Raw genomic sequence first — 20,279 nt, forward strand, 5'->3', positions numbered from 1 at the left:
TCCTCAGACAGGATTCTCCCCACACACACTTTGCTTCCCTCCTCAGACAGGCTTCTCCCCCCACACACCCCACTTCTCTCCTCAGACAGGATTCTCCCCATACAGACCCCGCTTCCCTCAGACAGGATTCTCCCCCCCACACACACCCCACTTCTCTCCTCAGACAGGATTCTCCCCCCACACACCCCACTTCCCTCCTCAGAAAGGATTCTCCCCCCACACACCCCACTTCCCTCCTCAGACAGGATTCTCCCCACACAGACCCCGCTTCCCTCAGACAGGCTTCTCCCCCCACACACCCCGCTTCCCTCAGACAGGATTCTCCCCATACAGACCCCGCTTCCCTCCTCAGACAGGCTTCTCCCCCCACACACCCCGCTTCCCTCAGACAGGATTCTCCCCATACAGACCCCGCTTCCCTCCTCAGACAGGATTCTCCCCCCACACACCCCACTTCCCTCCTCAGACAGGATTCTCCCCACACAGACCCCGCTTCCCTCCTCAGACAGGCTTCTCCCCACACAGATCCCGCTTCCCTCAGACAGGATTGTCCCCCCACACACCCCGCTTCCCTCAGACAGGATTCTCCCCATACAGACCCCGCTTCCCTCCTCAGACAGGATTCTCCCCCCACACACCCCACTTCCCTCCTCAGACAGGATTCTCCCCACACAGACCCCGCTTCCCTCCTCAGACAGGCTTCTCCCCACACAGATCCCGCTTCCCTCAGACAGGATTGTCCCCCCGCACACACCCCACTTCTCTCCTCAGACAGGATTCTCCCCACACAGACCCCGCTTCCCTCTGACAGGATTCTCCCCCCACACTCCCCACTTCCCTCCTCAGACAGGATTCTCCCCACACAGACCTTGCTTCCCTTCTCAGACAGGATTCTCCCCATACAGACCCCGCTTCTCTCCTCAGACAGGATTCTCCCCCCACACACTCTGCTTCCCTCCTTAGACAGGCTTCTCCCCACACAGACCCGGCTTCCCTCAGACAGGATTCTCCCCACACAGATCCCGCTGCCCTCCTCAGACAGGATTCTCCCCCCCCACACCCCACTTCCCTCCTCAGACAGGATTCTCCCCCCACACACCCCACTTCCCTCCTCAGACAGGATTCTCCCCCCACACACCCCACTTCCCTCCTCAGACAGGATTCTCCCCCCACACACCCCACTTCCCTCCTCAGACAGGATTCTCCCCCCACACACCCCGCTTCCCTCCTCAGACAGGATTCTCCCCCCACACACCCCCCTTCCCTCCTCATTCAGACAAGGTTCCCCTCCCTACACAGACCCTGCTGACAGGATTCTCCTCACACAGACCCTACTTCCCTCCTCAGACAGGATTCTCCCCACACAGACTCTGTTTCCCTCCTCAGACAGAATTCTCTCCACACAGACCCTGTTTCCGTCCTCACTCAGACAAGGTTCCCCTCCCCACACAGACCCTACTGACAGGATTCTCCTCACACAGACCCTACTTCCCTCCTCAGACAGGATTTTCCCCACACGGACCCTGCTGCCCTCCTCAGATAGGATTCTTCCCACACAGACCCGCTTCCCTCCTCAGACAGGGTTCACCTCCCCACACAGACCCTGTTTCCCTCAGACAGGATTCTCCCCACACAAACCCTACTTTCCTCCTCAGACAGGATTCTCCCCACACGGACCCGCTTCCTTCCCTCCTGGGGATTCCCCACTGTTGAGGTTCAGTTTCCCCATCTGGAAAAGCATCAAAGTCAGGGTAGCCACTGACTAAATCATGCGGACGGGACGCCTGGGGGGCTGGATGGGATTTCATAGACTCATTGCTCTGTAGCCTCTTGTGATTTATAGTTTGTGTGTGTGTTTTTGCGGGGGGCGGTAGGGGGGCCGGCGTGGTGGCTTACACCTGTAATTCCAGCTCTTTGGGAGGTCGAGGCGGGTTGATCACCTGAGGTGGGGAGTTGGAGACCAGCCTGGCCAAAGTGGTGAAAGTCAGTCTCTACTAAAAATACAAAAAATAGTCGGGCGTGTGGAGGCGGATGTCTGTAATCCCAGCTACTCAGGAGGCTGAGGCAGGATAATTGCTTGAACCCGGGAGGCAGAGGTTGCAGTGAGCCGAGATCGCGCCACTGCACTCCAGCCTGGGCAACAGAGCAAAACTCCGTCTCAAAACAAACACAAAAAGATTTCTTCTTTTGAGATGGAGTTTCGCTCTTTTCTCCCAGGCTGTAGTGCAATGGCATGATCTCGGCTCACTACAACCTTCGCCTTCCGGGTTCAAGCGATTCTCCTGCCTCAGCCTCCCGAGTAGCTGGGAGTACAGGCGCCCGCCACCACGCCCGGCTAATTTTTGTATTTTTAGTAGAGACGGGGTTTCACCACGTTGCCCAGGCTGGTCTCGAACTCCCGACCTCAGGTGATCGACCCGCCTCGACCTCCCAAAGTGCTGGGATTAAAGGCGTGAGCCGCCGCGCCCGGCCACATTTTTTTCGATCTGTTGTCTAGGCTGGCGTGCAGTGGCACAATCCCGGCTCACTGCTGCCCCGGCCTCCTGGGCTAAACGGAGCCTCCCGATTCGCCTAAGAAAATGGTGGGATTACAGGTATGAGCCACGGCGCCCGTCTGTGATCTACATTTGATTTAGGCAACTTTCTGTGTTTCTCAAGTTTAACTATAACGTGGTTAAAATTCAAAAGTCAGCCCCTGCTCTCACACAGGCGCTTCCTCCCTCCTGGGATGGAGCCTGTCCTCCCCTCTCCCGGGGCACAGCCCTTTACTCCGTCTTGGCCCCGCCTACTTCTCCATTGGCCCTGCCCCCTATCCCGAACGCTTAGTGACGCAAAGGCTGGAGACGACTCTACGCGAGCGAAAAGACGCGGGTTGAGGAAGAGTTACGGACTGCCCATGCGCTTGGGCGCACAGCGGCCCGCTTCGGTGTGGTCTGGAGGTGGAGCTGAGAGGGGAATCACACTCTATAAAGGTGCGCACACCCCACTGGCGGATTAAATTGCGGCAGTGACGTCACAGAGGGACCGCCCCGCCCCCACAAGACCCCACCGACGTGGGGTTGGCCGTGGTGGAAGGACCCGGAGTGGGCGCGTGCGTACTGGCAGCCTCTCCCGCCCCGACCGGCCTGGGCCCCGCCCCCGGGCGTGCGGCGCCCAATGCGCGTGCGCGGCGGCGTCGGCGCCAGTTATTTCTGTCCCGCCCCCCGGCCTCGGCTCTTTCTGCGAGCGGGCGCGCGGGCGAGCGGTTGTGCTTGTGCTTGTGGCGCGTGGTGAGGGTTTCGGCGGCGGCTGAGGAAGAAGCGCGGGCGGCGCCTTCGGGAGGCGAGCAGGCAGCAGTTGGCGGTGCCGCAGCAGCGTCCCGCGCGCGGCGGGCAGCGGCCCAGGAGGCGCGTGGCGGTGCTCGGCCTCGCGGCGGCGGCGGCGGCGGCCCAGCAGTTGGCGGCGAGCGCGTCTGCGCCTGCGCGGCGGGCCCCGCGCCCCTCCTCCCCCCTGGGCGCCCCCGGCGGCGTGTGAATGGCGGCCTCGGCGGCGGCAGCCTCGGCAGCAGCGGCCTCGGCCGCCTCTGGCAGCCCGGGCCCGGGCGAGAGCTCCGCTGGCGGCGAAAAGCGCTCCACCGCTTCTTCGACCGCGGCCTCGGCCTCGGCCTCGGCCTCGGTGTCGTCGCCCGCGGGGGGCGGCGCCGAGGCGCTGGAGCTGCTGGAGCACTGCGGCGTGTGCAGAGAGCGCCTGCGACCCGAGAGGGAGCCCCGCCTGCTGCCCTGTTTGCACTCGGCCTGTAGTGCCTGCCTAGGGCCCGCGGCGCCCGCCGCCGCCAACAGCTCCGGGGACGGCGGGGCTGCGGGCGACGGCGCCGGTAAGTACGAAGTGATCGGGGCCACCCCTCCCCCTACTCTCTGCCTTTGATTCCCACTGGGTGCAGAGATGAGGATGCCACCTGGGCAAGAGGATGGGGGCCCGGACAGTGCACGGGGAGTACTTTCTGGGTCCTGCATAGGAACGTGGGTTTGAGCTGGCCGCTGAGATGAGACATCTGACTAAAGTTGGAGAAAGGGCTCAGGGAGGGGAGGGGAGGGGCTGCCTCGCTGCGGGGTAATGGTCGGGGGCCCACCCAGCACGGGGATGCGGGGGGCCATAACTTGGGTGGGAACTTGTAACAGTCTCCCACATCCCTGCCTCTTGAAGTGGTGGACTGTCCCGTGTGCAAGCAACAGTGCTTCTCCAAAGACATCGTGGAGAATTATTTCATGCGTGATAGTGGCAGCAAGGCTGCCACCGACGCCCAGGATGCTAACCAGGTGCGTCCAACCGCAGCAACCACAGGGAGGTTTCTGGGGAGGGGGCATCTGCCCAGGAGGAGCTTGACACCAGCTCCCAGGCTGTTACTCGACTTTCCCAAGGCTCTGGGTGGGCTGTCTAGGCTGGGTCAAGGGACCAATCTTAATCTTGGGTTGTATTTTCTGAGGTGTAGATGTGGATCTAGCAAGTTGTCTTGCTTTCTCTGACCCTGCCTTTGTCTGGCAGTGCTGCACTAGCTGTGAGGATAATGCCCCAGCTACCAGCTACTGTGTGGAGTGCTCGGAGCCTCTGTGTGAGACCTGTGTAGAGGCGCACCAGCGGGTGAAGTACACCAAGGATCACACTGTGCGCTCTACTGGTACGTGAGGCTGAGGGGGCTGTTGCTTTCCCGTGTGTGCCCTCAGTTGCTTTTATAATGTTGGTTGCATTTGGTGGATGGGTCCTAGAGTTGTCCAGGGGGTGCCGCCCGAAGGGCTGGAGAGCAGAACTCCAAAAGCAGGAAAATTGTGGTTGTGGTGTGTAGTCTCTAGGGCTTAGGTGGGAGGGGGTGGGAAGGGGAGACGTGGAGACCTTAATGTGCTGCAGGGAGGTACAGAGGGTTTGAGGAAGCTTATCAGGGAGTTCTCAGTCCTGGTGTTGAAGGGCTCAGAATATGCAAACAGGGAAAGGCATGGTGTGAAGGGCTTACTGGGTTTGTGGTTCCCTGGCACACATCTGGTATAAGATGCTGTTAGGGAAAATGAGACTTTGTGGGTCCATGGGTTATAAGTGATGGTGATTTCTGGAAACGTTTTAGCTTTTGAGTTGGCAGAGACTTACCCGGAGTTTGGTTTGGCATTTCCAGCTTTTCGCAGACACTCGCTAGCTTTGATTTGGAAAGGAGCTTGAGAGTCTTTTGAGTGTAGCCCAGTTTTTGGGCCAAAATCCTCCCATGAGTGGCCTTTTGGTAGCCATACCGTGATTCTTCCCATCCCAGAGGCCAGCATTGGTGGAAGATAGTGGGAAAGTGGCGGCTGTGGGGCCTGAGGAGCCAGGAGGGATAGGCAGGGGCTGCAGGGTGTCCTACATTCCAGACGTCCCAAGCAAAGGTCAGGGTGCAGGAATGGTGGCACTGGGGAAGTCAGTTTCCCCAGTGAGCCCTGATGCTACGTATTTTGGATTTGGTTGGTATGTTGGACCACTATGCTTAATCGGTTTTCTAATGGGGAAGCAGGCTTTGAAGGTTATTAATGTGTTGGTCTTGGGGTGGAATTATGCTGAGCACCAAGCTCCTGGTCTAGAGGGGGTGTGACCACCATTCTGAGGGTCCTAGTTTGACATTTTATCTCTCCCAGTATGAGAACCTCTACAGGTTTTCTCTGGGCTCTTGGGTTGTAAGAGACCCTGGTGTTTTCTTGTCACGAAAGAGGGAGGAAGTTAACCATGAAAGGAGAAGAAAAGGAGTCCAGGGTGGTTTGTAGGCAGAATTCTGAATATGTCCACTTGGAGAATAAAGGGAACAGTGTGTGTGGGGGGGTAGTCCTCTTTTTCCGGAGGCTGTCCTTACCTTTACCTTTGTGTCACCTCTAGAAGCTAGAAGAAAGGGTTGTGTTTCTCAGCTATGTTGGGGCAGAGGTTTCTGGGAGCAAGGAATTGGGCTTGCAGGCCTGTGTTCTTCGCTGGCCACACCCTCTACATCTTCCCAATAAATGGCCCAGTGTCACAGAATGGGCAGGAAATGAGGCCCCAACTTAGTCTGCTTCCTGAGTTGGGGGTGGTGAAGGGCAAGGTCCAGCCTTATGATTCCGACTCCCCAGGGCCAGCCAAGTCTCGGGATGGTGAACGTACCGTCTATTGCAACGTACACAAGCATGAACCCCTTGTGCTGTTTTGTGAGAGCTGTGATACTCTCACCTGCCGAGACTGCCAGCTCAATGCCCACAAGGACCACCAGTGAGTCCCAAGGCATAGTGGTTGGGTGGGTGCCACCCCTTCCCTAGTTTAGTGCTCAGGAACACATTTGTCTGCTCTCAGGTACCAGTTCTTAGAGGATGCAGTGAGGAACCAGCGCAAGCTCCTGGCCTCACTGGTGAAGCGCCTTGGGGACAAACATGCCACATTGCAGAAGAGCACCAAGGAGGTTCGCAGCTCGTAAGTGTGGGTTCTGGGGCTGTGGAGTGGCCCAGGGCAGCAAGACCCTACCTAGCCTGACCTGCTGTGTCCCCTAGGATTCGCCAGGTGTCTGATGTACAGAAGCGTGTGCAAGTGGATGTCAAGATGGCCATCCTGCAGATCATGAAGGAACTGAATAAGCGGGGCCGTGTGCTGGTCAACGATGCCCAGGTAATCCTTGTGCCAGTGAGAGGGTCCCTGAGCCCGCTCTGCTGATTGATAATGCTTTCCCGGGTAAGGAGTGATCCTAGTGTTCTCTGCCTTCTTTGCTTACCCCATACATCTTCCATTTGCAGAAGGTTACTGAGGGGCAGCAGGAGCGCCTGGAGCGGCAGCACTGGACCATGACCAAGATCCAGAAGCACCAGGAGCACATTCTGCGCTTTGCCTCTTGGGCTCTGGAGAGTGACAACAACACAGCCCTTCTGCTTTCTAAGAAGTTGGTGTGTACTGGTGGGCTTCCAGCTGGTGGGTTCCAGGCAGGTGGCTCCCAGTACCTCAAATCCCTATTTGTTGTTGGTGTGCTCATTCTTTCTTCCCTTTCACTCCCAACCAGATCTACTTCCAGCTGCACCGGGCCCTCAAGATGATTGTGGATCCCGTGGAGCCACATGGCGAGATGAAGTTTCAGTGGGACCTCAATGCCTGGACCAAGAGTGCCGAGGCCTTCGGTGGGTCCCAGCTCTACCTTGCTCTGCTTTGTTATTACCCCATGTGCTGTACCTGCTTATGTTTCTCTTTTTTTTGTGCAGGCAAGATTGTGGCAGAGCGTCCTGGCACTAACTCAACAGGCCCTGCACCCATGGCTCCTCCAAGAGCCCCAGGGCCCCTGAGCAAGCAGGGCTCTGGCAGCAGCCAGGTGAGCAGGAGAGAGGACCCAGAAAGGGGTGGGCAGGGAATGGGGTCCAACAGGGTTCCTGTCCCACTGAGGCAGAGGGCTCTGCTTTGTTCACAGCCCATGGAGGTTCAGGAAGGCTATGGCTTCGGGTCAGGTGAGTGGGTCTGCCTAGTGGGTGGGGAAGGGCCCCAGTGCTGTTTCTACCCCGACCTGCCAGTCTTCTTTCTCCATTTTCTAAGTAGATGATCCCTACTCAAGTGCAGAGCCTCACGTGTCAGGTGTGAAACGGTAAGTGTGGCACCTCCCCTGGGGGTGGAGGTGGATGGAGGGTAGGGGTGTGCTCATGCCAGGTTGCTGCATCTACAGGTCCCGCTCAGGTGAGGGCGAGGTGAGCGGCCTTATGCGCAAGGTGCCACGAGTGAGCCTGGAACGCCTGGACCTGGACCTCACAGCTGACAGCCAGCCACCCGTCTTCAAGGTCTTCCCAGGCAGTACCACTGAGGACTACAACCTTATTGTTATTGAACGTGGCGCCGCTGCTGCAGCTACTGGCCAGCCAGGGACTGCACCTGCAGGAACCCCTGGTGCGCCACCCCTGGCTGGTATGGCCATTGTCAAGGTAAGTCTGTCCCAAGGAACTATAGCTGTAGGATGAAGCCTGTAGTCCAGGTCTGGACCCTGTTGAACACCCCTCATCACCACCTTGCAGGAGGAGGAGACGGAGGCTGCCATTGGAGCCCCTCCTACTGCCACTGAGGGCCCTGAAACCAAACCTGTGCTTATGGCTCTTGCGGAGGGTCCTGGTGCTGAGGGTCCCCGCCTGGCCTCACCTAGTGGCAGCACCAGCTCAGGGCTGGAGGTGGTGGCTCCTGAGGGTACCTCAGCCCCAGGTGGTGGCCCGGGAACCCTGGATGACAGTGCCACCATTTGCCGTGTCTGCCAGAAGCCAGGTGATCTGGTCATGTGCAACCAGTGTGAGTTTTGTTTCCACCTGGACTGTCACCTGCCGGCCCTGCAGGATGTACCAGGGTGAGTGTGAGGCTGGTGTGGGTCTAGTCTGGGTGTTGGGCTGTCTGGACAGGATCATGTGCAGACCCTTATTCTCTTCACCCTAGGGAGGAGTGGAGCTGCTCACTCTGCCATGTGCTCCCTGACCTGAAGGAGGAGGATGGCAGCCTTAGCCTGGATGGTGCAGACAGCACTGGCGTGGTGGCCAAGCTCTCGCCAGCCAACCAGCGGGTGAGGGCTGGGGTTACTTAGGTGGGGTTGCCCAGAGAGGCTTTATAGGTGCTACCCAGAGCTGTGACATCCAGTACACTGTTTGTAGAAATGTGAGCGTGTTCTGCTGGCTCTCTTCTGTCATGAACCCTGCCGCCCCCTGCATCAATTGGCTACCGACTCCACCTTCTCCCTGGTGAGTCCTAGGACGGGAAAGTCGGGGGGGGTGGGCGGTGGTGGCTGCCGGGTCTCACCCTCAACCTATGTATGTATATGTGTGTCTTTGTGTGTGTATGTGTGATCTCTGCCTGTAGGACCAGCCCGGTGGCACCCTGGATCTGACCCTGATCCGCGCCCGCCTGCAGGAGAAGTTGTCACCTCCCTACAGCTCCCCACAGGAGTTTGCCCAGGATGTGGGCCGCATGTTCAAGCAATTCAACAAGTTAACTGAGGTGAGCCAGTGGAATGGAGGGGCTGTGGGCAGGGAGAGATGTGAAGGAAAGAGCTAGGACCCATTCATCCACTGCATTCCTGCTTGGTCCAGGACAAGGCAGACGTGCAGTCCATCATCGGCCTGCAGCGCTTCTTCGAGACGCGCATGAACGAGGCCTTCGGTGACACCAAGTTCTCTGCTGTGCTGGTGGAGCCCCCGCCGATGAGCCTGCCTGGTGCTGGCCTGAGTTCCCAGGAGCTGTCTGGTGGCCCTGGTGATGGCCCCTGAGGCTGGAGCCCCCATGGCCAGCCCAGCCTGGCTCTGTTCTCTGTCTTGTCACCCCATCCCCACTCCCCTGGTGGCCTGACTCCCACTCCCTGGTGGCCCCATCCCCCAGTTCCTCACGATATGGTTTTTACTTCTGTGGATTTAATAAAAACTTCACCAGTTCCTCAGGCCTTGGCTGGTTGGGGGGCTGTGGTCCTAGGGCCTGGTTTATTGACTGTATCTGCTATTCAGCCTTATCAAGCACTGGTGGTTGATAAGGGAGGGGGGTCTTGTCTCCAGCCTACCCAAGCCCATGTGTATGGATGCCTAGGGAGTGGGGGAGACTGCAGCCTACCCAAGCCCATGTGTATGGATGCCTAGGGAGTGGGGAAGACTGCCTCCTTGCCCTTTCTGGATATGGGGAGGGCACCCAGGGCAAAGGATGTACACGCTACAGGCTTGTTTGGTACCCTTTGCGATACTGGGTGGGTGTGACCTGCAGCCCTGTGTAGGCAGGGTTAGCCCCACTCTACTGAATACTTCGTAAACTTTGGTGCCGTAGCTGTTTCTCATCTTCAGATGGTACCACAGTGAACTGAGACCTTCCAAATATGGTTTTTTCCGTCTCCCTTTGCTGAGTCCACTTAATATTATCCTTCATCCCTGTGTTATGATTTAGTTACTCTACAGTTGAGCCCGTGTGAATCTCAAGGTCACCCCCTTGCCTCTGTTGGTTGGTCTGGACTGTCCTCGAATGTTGTCATTAAATCATCACTGGACCAAACAGTGTTGGGCACTAAAGCCTGGCAGATGGAGGACTGGCCTCTCAAGATCCTACCAGGGGCCGGGCGCGGTGGCTCAAGCCTGTAATCCCAGCACTTTGGGAGGCCGAGACGGGCGGATCACAAGGTCAGGAGATCGAGACCATCCTGGCTAACACGGTGAAACCCCGTCTCTACTAAAAAATACAAAAAACTAGCCGGGCGAGGTGGCGGGCGTTTGTAGTCCCAGCTACTCGGGAGGCTGAGGCAGGAGAATGGCGTGAACCCGGGAGGCGGAGCTTGCAGTGAGCTGAGATCCGGCCACTGCACTCCAGTCTGGGCGACAAAGCGAGACTCTGTCTCAACAAAAAAAAAAAAAAAAAAAAAAGATCCTACCAGGGTGTTTGGGGGAGTCCAGTATCTTGAGAGGGGATGGAGCAGGGCCCACAGCTCACCTCAAGCTCCCAATCCCTGAAAAACCCCAGGTGGACTTTGCTTGTCCACCCCTGCCCCAAACTCCCACCCTTAGCTTTGTACCAAGTGCCTCTTGGCGTTAGGTGATACTTGTCCTCCCAGGGACCCCAGCCTGGTCCCACATCAGGCCAAAAGTCACATGGGCCTAGAGACTAGTGTCCAATCTCTTTTATTACAGAGGGGTTAGGGTAAAAGATCCTGGGCATCCACTGGTTATCTTGGAGTGGCAAGGGGCACTCAGTCCCTCCGCAGGTTCTTGAGCCGTTCCTCCAGGTCTGCATCAGCATCAGCTAGGGCTGAGGCTGCGGCCTCTGCTTTTTTCCCACCAGCAGCCACACTGAGCGAGCCCCCAGTTGAGGGGAGGTCTGCAGAGAAAGTGGGGGTTTGAGCAGGGGAGGGGAGTAATGCAGGCAAAGGGAGGGCTTGGGGCTGTGGCTGGGCCTTGGGTGGGAAATGGGGCCCAGGTTTTGGAGCACTCACTTGACAGCTCATCTGTTAGGCTAAGTCCCAGCTCATCCAGGACCTGGGACACAACAGCATCACTAGGGAAGAGAGAGAACTCAATGAGGGCTATGTACTCCATGAGGGCCAGGCAAACATCTCTACGCTCCCATCCAGTTTCCCCATACCTCTCCTCTTCGTCTTCCTCATCACCCATGGCATCATCAATAGCATCATTCATCATCTCCTCCTTCATATCCATGATCTCTGCCTGCCGTTCAAACTCCATCATGATCTTCTGGATCTGCGGCAACTTCAGCTGGAAGTGGTAGGAGTGTGAGTGTGGTCCCCATGGGTCGTGGGAGTGGGAAGGGGGATTGGGAAAAGCGCACCTGTCTGTTCATGGTGCCCATGGCCTTGGTGACACCCTTCATTGCTTGTGCCATCGAGTTGTTGGACTTGAGTGTCTGAATCTTGAGGGACACAGCCTGGATGTTGGCCCGCATCAATACAAACTTGCGCACATAGCGCCGGGTGCGCACCAAATCTTTTGCCATGATGCGAACGGCATCCTGCAGAGTAGACGGGTATCAAGGACACAGGAGTGAGATTATCCTATACTTCTTGACACCCCATTAGTTAGGTGTTCCTCCCCACCACCCCAATTCGCAATTCCACTTGAAGTTTACAGAAACTTTGTGGCTAACCCAATGGTCACTGATCCCTCCCCCCTGACCTAACCCTTCTCTGCCTCTTGGGCCACCAACTCCCTGGGCTCCTTTGTAAGGTCCTCCTCACCTCTCTTGATTCGTAAATGGTAAAAGGCCCCAGGCTCACTCCTTAGGGTTCCTTTTCTCTCCATGTTTTCAGTCATTCTTTTGACTTAACAACAGCTATTGCTCAATTTCTATTCCCAGCCTAGAAGAATCTAGAAGAAGAATCTGCCCCTTCTTCCACTTGATACAAACCCACACCTCAAACTATCCAGAATCACATACAAACCTGAGGCTCAGCTTTTGATTTCCTCTCCAAACATCTTTCTTGCCCATCCCAAGAAATGCTATCTTCTCTACCTACCTGTTCAGGCCAAAACCCTCTCACCCATCAAAGGCTGTGTTCCTTCTTCATGTCTCCTTACTGGTTTTGGCAGCCTCTGCCATAGCTTATCCTTATCCTTTTTTTTTTTCTTTTTTTGAGATGGAGTCTTGCTTTGTTGCCTAGGCTGGAGTGCTGTGGCACAATCTTGGCTCACTGAAACCTATGCCTCCCGGGTTCAAGTGATTTTCCTGCCTCAGCCTCTCGAATAGCTGGGATAACAAGCATGCACCACCATGTCCGGCTAATGTTTGGTAGAGCGGGCTTCTGCTGTGTTGGCCAGGCTGGTCTTGAACTCCTGACCTCGGGTGATCCATCCACCTCAGCCTCCCAAAGTGCTGGGATTACAGGCGTGAGCCACCATGCCTGGCCAGCTTATCCTTATAGTTATCTTTTTTCTTTTTCTTTTTTTGTTTTGAGACAGAGTCTTGCTCTGTTGCCCAGGCTGGAGTGCAGTGGCACAATGTCAGCTCATTGTAACCTCCGCCTCCTGGGTTCAAGTGATTGTCCTGCCTCAGCCTCCAGAGTAGCTGGGATTACAGGTGTGCACCACCACGCCCAGCTAGTTTTTTGTATTTTCAGTAGAGCTGGGGTTTCACCACGCTGGTCAGGCTGGTCTCGAAGTCCTGACCTCAGGTGATGCAACCACCTTGGCCTCCCAAAGTGCTGGGATTACAGGTGTGAGCTACCGCGCCCAGCCCTGTAATCCCTAACCTTTCAACTTAGCTCCCACTTTGGCCCACAATTCTGAATTGTCTGGTCCATGCCCAACTCTTGAAGCTCACCTGTCATCTCCCGTTTTGTCGAGGCTCTCTTTTAACATTTGCTGCTCTGTCTGCTTGACACATTCCCTGCCCAGATCTGTAGGCTCACTGTCATAACTCAAGCCTTGGCGCTCATACCAGTTCCTTGGAGGCAGCCTTCCAGACCCTCAAACTAGGGAAGCTCTGCTGACCTTTCACTCCACTCATTTTGCTGAAAGCACCTGTGTTTGGTGTCTGGTCTCTTGTTCACTGCTGTTACAGCCGTGCCTGATTGACAGCAACCTGCCCCTGACCACCCACACTCACCATCTGGCCTTGCTTGGCCATCTTCTTAATGTCTGCAATGATTTTCTTCTCCTGGGTCTCTAGTTTCTGTCGCTCGCGGTCCAGCTCCCGCATGGCACGGTTCAGGGCCCTCTGGTTCTGCCGCAGTAGCTCCTCTGGCGTCTTCCGGCGCCCGAACAACAGGTCCATGGTGGTAGAAGCTCACTGGCAGGCCTGAGACAGATGTGAGGCCCAGTTGTAGGGCAGGGGGCCCAGAAGGAGGGCAAGAAGCAGAACAGGGTCACGGGAGCCTTGCCAAACGGGAAGGGGCTGAGACTGGAGACAGGAATGAGGGGCCAAAAGGGAGCAGCTGAGAACACTGGGATTGTCCCGGGGACACATAAGGGGGACAGGTAGACCTGAAAATTATCCAAGCGCTGGCCCGAGCCCCTCCATCGCCATGCCCCCACAGAAGTTACGGCTTCCAAGTTTAGCTTTTCTCTCCAGACCCATGGGTGAGGCCCTGGAGTCCTTGATACGACTGAGAGCGGGGGGCGACGCGAGTTGGCGCACTAGTGTTTTAGGGACCGTGGGCACCGAGCACAGGGCAATTGTGGGGGTTCTGATAGAGGAGGACAGGATGGGCGGAGACCCTAAGAACCAAGAAAGGTGAATGTGGGGCTGTGAAGCTGAGGACAAAGCATTAGAATCTGGGAACCCTGAATGCTGAGGGAGACGGTTGGGAGCGCTGGGGCATCCTGTACACCGAGGACGGGATGATGCAGGTTGGGTCGCACTATACACCGAGGACAGAGTCAGTGGGCCCGGCACCAAAGCAAGGTGGTGTTGGAGACCTCGATGTTGACGACAGGGTCCCAGGGAGAAGCGAGGCACCGGACACCCGGGCGAGTAGAAGCCTCGTACGCTGCCGCCCGCACGCCCGCCCGGTATCCGCGGTCCAGCAGGGGCCACTCACCGGAGCTGGGACGGGCACCCGCTTCCGCTTCCGGGTCACGCTTCTTTCTGGGTTTCCCGACTTGCCCACCTACCAAGGCCCCTCGATCCTGTCGCCTCCGCCGCCGTTTCCGGATTAAACGACGTGACGTAACATGACCCGCCCGCACCCGGAAGGTTGGGAGGCTCCCAGGAGCGCGCGTGCGTACGTGCCCTGGAATGGGCCAGCGTTCGAGCGCATGCGCAATAGCTCCCGTTTCCTCTGCGCGTCAGTGTTTCATGTTTGAGTCCCGCCCGAGTGACCCCACCAAGCCAGTACCGGGGTGGGCGCTTTCCACCCAACCTCCACTTGAGGGCCCAGCTTGTCCGTGATACCCTGACTTCTGCCTGAGGCCTCAGATAGAGGGAGCCTCAGGAGGCCCCTCCTCCTCGGTGGGCCCACCCACACAAGAAAGGGGCAAAGCTAGAGATGGCTTGTTTCTTCCACTGTGCTGCCCTCTTGGCCAGGAACCCAGAGGTCACTGGATCCTGCCTACGCTTCTCATCCTAGAGTAGGCTTCATCCCAACCAACCCCAGGCTCTGGCCTGGTATCCCCACCAACTCGAGAGCTGCCCCAGGCACTGGGCAGCCTGTTGTAGGGTGCTGCAATGCCACCTGTGCCCACACGTTCCACCACCCCAGCTTTGCAGGCCCTAATGGACCTCAGCTGCCCCACCCACCCCATAGAAGTAAGAAGCAGAGGCCATGCAGTAACATTCCCCTTTAATAGCCTGGTGCGACCTCCAGAGGTGGAGGGGTGGGTTGCCTGGGCCCAGCTACCCAGGCCCCTTACCCACCCACTCCACAGCCCAGAGTGGGGGCTGAACAAGCACCCAGCAGGGGGGCTAGACAAGCCAATTCATTTCCCATCGCTGAGTGGGTCGGGGGAGGCAGCGCCGACCTTAATCACATGGTGGTAAAAAAAAAAAAAAAAAAAATAACTAGGGGCAAGTGGCAGGAAGGGGAGGTAAGGCCAAGGCAGGGAATTCCCCCACGGGCCGCCCCCCAAACCCCTACCGATGGCCCCCAATAAATATTTGCAGGGGATGCCAGGGCTTGTGGCCGTGGCGGGGGTGGGTATGCGCCAACCCTATTTCAGGCAGCGCTCGAAGTAGGTGGAGCCGATGTAGCCACCCCGCATGGAGCGCTGCACGTTCTGCTCAAACAGCCGCCGGTTGTTCTGCAGGACCTCTGCAGCCTCCTTGTTCAGTGGGTCCTCGGGGTTGGGCTCCTGTGGCCAGTACAGGTAGGGGGGTCAACAGGCCAGAGGGACAGAAGGCCAGTCTCCCCAGACCCAACCACCTATTCCTACTCACCAAGAAGAGATACTGCAGGCCATAAATTATGGAGTTTATCGTAAGGACTGGCTTCCAGTCCTCTCTGTGGACAGAGAGCATCAGGGTCAGAGCTTGGTGAGTGGGAGACTGCCAGAGGCCCCTCTGGTATTGGGCAGGTCAGATCCAGGGCATAGGAGAGTGAGCATGTGAGAGGCTGGGAGGGAGGGTGTGCAGCAGGCTAGGCCAGGGAGAAAACCAAGGTCAGGCCATGAGGAAGATGACTGGGAAATGAAGAAATCACAAACAACAAAGGGGTGGGAAGGGACAGAGTCTGATGTAGTGCCCACAAGACCATGAGGGGGACCTGGCAGGCAGGGCTGGGGAGGGCAGTAGAGGGCCCGTGCCTTCACCTGAGGATGTTGAGGCAGACGTTGCCCTCGAGGTCAATGTTGGGGTGATAGACCATTGTCTCACACTTCACCTTGGGGGGATCATGTGGGTACCCCTGGCCCACCTGGCTCCAGGAAAAGAAAGGAGAGATGGGTAGGTCCCTGGAAGGGCCTCAGCTGCTGCCTCCTCAGTCCAGGGAGCCATCCCTGCCTGCCTGGGACTCACCTTAAAACTGAACACAAACTTCCCACTCTTGTAGAAGCCCTGGGAGGGAAAGGGGGAGAAGAAAATTTTAGGGTTCCATCCTGTGGGGCCTGATGGGCAGAATATGTCTCCCTCCTCTCAGTGGGGACACCCTTGGTCTGCTCCTGGGAATTCAGCCATATGCACCCTCACCTCATCAGGACAGATGACCAGCTTGAAGTTGAGGAGGTCGTCTGGATCTGAGAAGCTGATATCACACGTCTTGGGCAGGTTCAGCTCGTTTATGTCTGGGTTTGGGCAGCAGAGAGTGGGGGTCAGAAAGAGGGAGGGGAAGAGAGAGAGAGAGGGAGCCAGCAGGACACTTAGGGCAGGTGTTTGTTAGCAGAACCCCCATGGTCTCCTCCTAGACCCCTAGGCCTCTGTCCTGGGCTGTGCTCCACACCTCCAGCCCTCTCCCTGTTCCCTAGCTTGGCTCTTGTGGATACACATCATACCCCAAACATGCATGTTTAGTTGTGTATGCGTGTCTCAACTCCTGGCCCAGGGTAACCCCCAACTGTTCTGTATCCACAGCTCCCAAATGCCCCCACTCCCAAACATCCTCTGACTGCCCTAAACTCCAGGCTCCCCATCCATGACCTCCACTCTCCAGTATCTACCTGTTCACCCAAACTCAAAGATCCTGCCCACCCCCACCAACCCTCAGTCCTCACTGTCCTTCCTCTTCTCTGTCTCTCAGACCCAGCTTCCCATCTGACCCCCACAATCTCAAGTCCCCAACCCCCACCACCCTGCCCCACCTCCTTTGACTCTGAGGTTCACAGCACAATAGCCTAAATTCCCCCTCACCCCTGTCTCCAATCCCTGGTACTCACTAACCTTCCTTCCTCCACCTGTTACCCCAAAGCCCAAATCCAAATTGCTGTGACTCTCAGGTAGGCCCACGAGTCCCTAATCCTCCAACTTACTTTACCCGTTTGACTCTGAGATTCCCAGAGACCCCAGCATAATACACTAAATCCTCTCCCACTCATATCCCCAACCTTTAGCCTCTACTATCCGTCTCTTTTTCGCCTGTCACCCCAAACCCAAGTTCCCGTCTAACCCCCATACTCTCCAGTCCCCAGCTCCTCCACTCCACTGCCTGACTCTGAGATTCCGAGTCCCTAGTACCAGACGCCAGGCCTTCCTAATATCCTAAACCACCACATACCGGGCCCCATCTCTGACCCCCACCCCGTGACTGCATGATCCCAACCCTCAAGACCTGAACTCCGACCCCCCCCCCCCGACTCGGGGCCCTCCACCTCTGACCCTCGGCAACAGCATTACCCCCTCCTGACTCTCAACATCACCCTGCCTCAGGCTCTGACCTCCGACCTCCAGCTCCAACCCCATCCCCTGACCCCCTACCCTTCTGGATCCGCAGCTGCGCCGCCGACGCCTTCTTGCTGCTGCCCTTGGTGCCGCCCGCCGACTCCTCCTCCTTCTTCTGCTGCTTCAGCGAGAACAGCTTGATCATCCTGCCGCCGCCGCCGCCGCTGCCGCCGCCGCGGGGCCCGGGACCCCGGCCACCCGGCCCCCCGCCGCCGCCCGCGTCGCCTCCGCTCCTCGGACCCGCCGCTGCGGCCTCCTGCGCTGCTGCCGCCACCCGCCCGGCCTGCCGCGCCGCTCCGCGCCCACCGCGCGGCCCGCCTCGGCTCCCGTAGTCCGGCCCCGGCCTGGCCCAGAGCCTCGGGCTCGCTCGGCAGCTCTCGGCCAAATTCGGCTGTTTTCGGGCCCGCCCGGCCCCGCCCCCACTGCCCCGGGCCGCTCCTTCCTTGCCCTCGCCCACTCTGGTCTCAGGCCCCGCTGCAGCTGCGGACTCGGGGCTCCCCGGACTGTGCCGTTTGCCGCTCAGCTGATCCCTCCGCGAAGGGGCTGCGGCTAGGGGTGGAAGGAGGACGCGGCAGCCGCGGTGACGGCGGGTGGGTATTGGAGGATCGTCTTCCGCGGCAGCAGCGGCTTTAGCGCGGAGGTCTGCAACGGCCTCGGGCGCCCCGCGGCTTCGGATATTTCCGCCGCCTGCCCGCTTTGGCTCTTCCCGCCCGGCCTGCGTTGTGCGCCTGCGCAGCCGCCGCAAACCCGCGTTGCTCAGCGATGGAGTTTGGGGTTCGGCCTCCTTCGGCTGGACTCGGTTATTTCCGTTCGTGGAGATGACGCTTCGGCGGCCCTGCGGGTCACTTCCGGCGACTCTCGCGGGGCCGGGCAGGAAGCGGGGTTAGCCGCCATCTTTTAGTGGGGCAGACACGGGCCGCTTTGCTCGCGGTCACTTCATCCTGTGTTGTGTATGTGCAGAGCGCGGCGGGGGTGGTCGTCTCCGCTGCTGCCGCCACCCACACGGCCTGCCTTTGACCCCATAGGTCACAGACAAGGCAGGGTGATCGCGGCAAGACCCCGAGTGAGACTAGAGGCGTTACCCAGAGGGTGCGAGGTCGAGCACCCTCACTGTCCTATCGCAAACCCAAAGATCCCCGTTCCTGGAGATTCTGATTGAGGTAAACTAACAAAACATGTATTGTGCCAGAGAGTGGTAAGCACTATGGAGGGTTACAGTGGTGCAGGGGAAGACCTGTCGGGGTGGACACTTGGGGAACGTGACGTGCGGGCGGAGCGTGGGCGCTATTGGCATGGGCCGCGAGTGCCAGCGGAGACGCACTGGAGTCTCTGCGCTTCCCCTGCTAGCTGGAAAAGGGGATGGAGGCGGGGTCAACTTCTCATCCAATCACAGCTCAGCGTGCCTCGGAGGGCGGGAGGAAACAGAACTCTGCGGGTCTGCGACTTCCGGCCGTCACCACGGAAACTACCGGCCCCGTGAGCGCGTGGTGTGGTGGCCTTTCCCTGCGGAGGGCCCCAGGCGCCACTCCTCTGATTCTGCAGATCCTCCCCCAGGAGTGGCCTCTGGCCAAGGCTGGCTTGTCTGCTTCCCCCGAGGCCAGGCCCCTAGTCTTGGGGGTTAGGGTGACTTGAAGCAGCAGGGGGAAGTCCGGCTGCACCCCGAAAGAAGCTTGGACACACAAACTTCAAGTCTCTGTTACTGGAAATGCCCAGGCCAAGACTAGCCTGACACGTGCCCAGAGCGAGACCTTCAGTGGGGTTTAAGGCTCAAGCTGTACCCTGCTGCACACAGACCACTTCTTTGAAACTGCCTTTCACCCTGTGTTACCTGCACCCAAGTCATCCATTGGAGGGGTGGGGGAGAGGGGCTGTGTGAAGGACCTGGACAATGCGATGGAAGGGGAAGATGGCTAGGGCAAAATAGTCAATGGCACTGGGTCCTGGAGATGCTGCCCTGAAGCCTGCAGTATGCTGAACTTGCGCTCTCAGCGTCTGTCCACTTTCACCTAAGCTGCGTTTCCACTGGTTTGCTGCTGGATCTACTCCTGACTGAATCCTTCCAGTGTGCCCGGGGCCAGGGTGGGAGAAGTCTTCAGCTCTAGTGATGGGAATGATCACCACAGGGCAGGGAAACTGGCCCAGGGCCTGCAGTCTTTGCTTCTCAGACTGGTTGGGGATCCATCTGCAGGGTCCTACACCCTCATCACCTGCTGCTTGTAAACATGAGAACAGGAAAGTCCCGAAAAATCTGAATTTCCAGGTAAAATCCTCCAGTTTTAAAACCAGGAAATGGTTTCCTAGGTGTAAAGGAGTTTTACAAAGACATCCTGAGGCAGAATCTGGATCACCAGGTGTCAGTTTGCTCCTGCTGGATCACATGATCTTGGTTGGCTAGGGAGAATCTGGCCTGTCTGGGTCCTCTCCTGGGGTTTGGCTTGGCCCATGGCCCAGGGGACAGCCATGACGGTGTGGAGGGGAGCATGCAGGTTTCAGGCATCAAGTTTAGGCACAGTACCACCCACAAACCTGGGGGTTGGCAGATCCAAGTTGGATCCTTGGCTCCCAGCTGTACGAAGTGCTGTGATCCCACTGGTTCCCTTTGTTCCTCTTGTACTAAGGGTGAGATGCTGAATCTCCCCGTGAGTACAGCTCTTCAGCAGGTACTCCCACTGATAGGTGGATATAGGTAGAAAGCCTTGGGTGCTCATGACCACTTCAGGGAGTAGGGTGCTGTTAGGGTAAGGGTGACTGGACAGCTGAGCTAGGGTGGGAGAGGTAGTATCATGGGAATCATCAGCGCTGACTTGGAGCAAGGAGGACTGGTGGGCTCAGGAGGCTGGTAACCTCTCTGAGGATTGAGTGTTCTCCCAACCCTTGGAGGCCCTGGTCTCAGTGTCAAGGGAAAATCCTATGGGATGTCATTGCCAGACAAGGGCTGGGCTCCAGATCTGCCCACGTAGGCATCACTGTGCAGGGCAGAGACTACAAACATCCCTCTTCACCTGCAGCTGTGTTAGGGGCAGGCCGGAACAGGG

The 20,279-nt window shown here is 57.9% G+C and overlaps 3 protein-coding genes and 1 long non-coding RNA gene across 7 annotated transcripts; 2 read left to right on the forward strand and 2 right to left on the reverse strand.

Annotated features, from left to right (window-relative positions):
* Window positions 1-3,215: 3,215 nt before the first annotated feature.
* On the forward strand, window positions 3,216-9,386 carry TRIM28 (tripartite motif containing 28). 3 transcript variants are annotated; one of them, XM_028838818.2, is made up of 17 exons: window positions 3,216-3,853; window positions 4,183-4,295; window positions 4,522-4,654; window positions 6,093-6,228; window positions 6,310-6,426; window positions 6,504-6,618; window positions 6,744-6,890; window positions 7,004-7,118; window positions 7,200-7,306; window positions 7,403-7,439; window positions 7,525-7,573; window positions 7,652-7,904; window positions 7,995-8,314; window positions 8,401-8,524; window positions 8,613-8,699; window positions 8,818-8,955; window positions 9,048-9,386. In XM_028838818.2, exons 1-17 carry the CDS (start codon window positions 3,514-3,516, stop codon window positions 9,222-9,224), a joined length of 2,508 nt encoding a protein of 835 aa, XP_028694651.2. In that variant the 5' UTR covers window positions 3,216-3,513; the 3' UTR covers window positions 9,225-9,386. The 3 variants fall into 3 exon arrangements, with proteins under 3 accessions (XP_028694651.2, XP_028694652.2, XP_077836379.1); XM_028838819.2 differs by having other exon boundaries at window positions 7,528-7,573; XM_077980253.1 differs by lacking the exon at window positions 7,403-7,439 and having other exon boundaries at window positions 7,200-7,334.
* A 1,205-nt stretch (window positions 9,387-10,591) lies between these two features.
* Window positions 10,592-14,113, reverse strand: CHMP2A (charged multivesicular body protein 2A). Of its 2 annotated transcripts, none has more exons than XM_015124984.3 (6): window positions 13,857-14,106; window positions 13,045-13,236; window positions 11,272-11,451; window positions 11,068-11,198; window positions 10,919-10,980; window positions 10,592-10,803 (listed from the first exon to the last, which is right to left on the reverse strand). In XM_015124984.3, exons 2-6 carry the CDS (start codon window positions 13,210-13,212, stop codon window positions 10,676-10,678), a joined length of 669 nt encoding a protein of 222 aa, XP_014980470.1. In that variant the 5' UTR covers window positions 13,213-13,236; window positions 13,857-14,106; the 3' UTR covers window positions 10,592-10,675.
* Window positions 14,114-14,807: 694 nt separating this feature from the next.
* On the reverse strand, window positions 14,808-18,039 carry UBE2M (ubiquitin conjugating enzyme E2 M). Its single transcript, NM_001194143.2, is given in 6 exon segments — window positions 14,808-15,227; window positions 15,313-15,376; window positions 15,684-15,787; window positions 15,889-15,927; window positions 16,060-16,154; window positions 17,281-18,039. Coding segments are annotated over 6 exon segments (552 nt in total). The 5' UTR covers window positions 17,390-18,039; the 3' UTR covers window positions 14,808-15,086.
* LOC106994871 (uncharacterized) lies at window positions 17,660-19,591 on the forward strand. Its single transcript, XR_013409827.1, has 3 exons — window positions 17,660-17,834; window positions 18,270-18,404; window positions 18,638-19,591. It is a non-coding gene; the product is annotated as an uncharacterized LOC106994871 (long non-coding RNA).
* Window positions 19,592-20,279: the final 688 nt, after the last annotated feature.

Source organism: Macaca mulatta, chromosome 19 (assembly GCF_049350105.2).
Source record: "Macaca mulatta isolate MMU2019108-1 chromosome 19, T2T-MMU8v2.0, whole genome shotgun sequence".
NCBI lineage: Eukaryota > Metazoa > Chordata > Mammalia > Primates > Cercopithecidae > Macaca > Macaca mulatta.

Bases quoted from the DNA above. Each gene is read 5' to 3' on its own strand.
- TRIM28 (XM_028838818.2), top strand. From the start codon at position 3,514: ATGGCGGCCTCGGCGGCGGCAGCCTCGGCAGCAGCGGCCTCGGCCGCC. The intron at 7,119-7,199 runs GTGGGTCCCAGC...TTTTTTGTGCAG, and splicing joins CAAGAGTGCCGAGGCCTTCG to GCAAGATTGTGGCAGAGCGT. The intron at 7,307-7,402 runs GTGAGCAGGAGA...CTTTGTTCACAG, and splicing joins AGGGCTCTGGCAGCAGCCAG to CCCATGGAGGTTCAGGAAGG.
- CHMP2A (XM_015124984.3), bottom strand. From the start codon at position 13,212: ATGGACCTGTTGTTCGGGCGCCGGAAGACGCCAGAGGAGCTACTGCGG. The intron at 11,199-11,271 runs GTGCGCTTTTCC...TACCACTTCCAG, and splicing joins TGGGCACCATGAACAGACAG to CTGAAGTTGCCGCAGATCCA. The intron at 10,804-10,918 runs GTGAGTGCTCCA...CTTTCTCTGCAG, and splicing joins CCTAACAGATGAGCTGTCAA to ACCTCCCCTCAACTGGGGGC.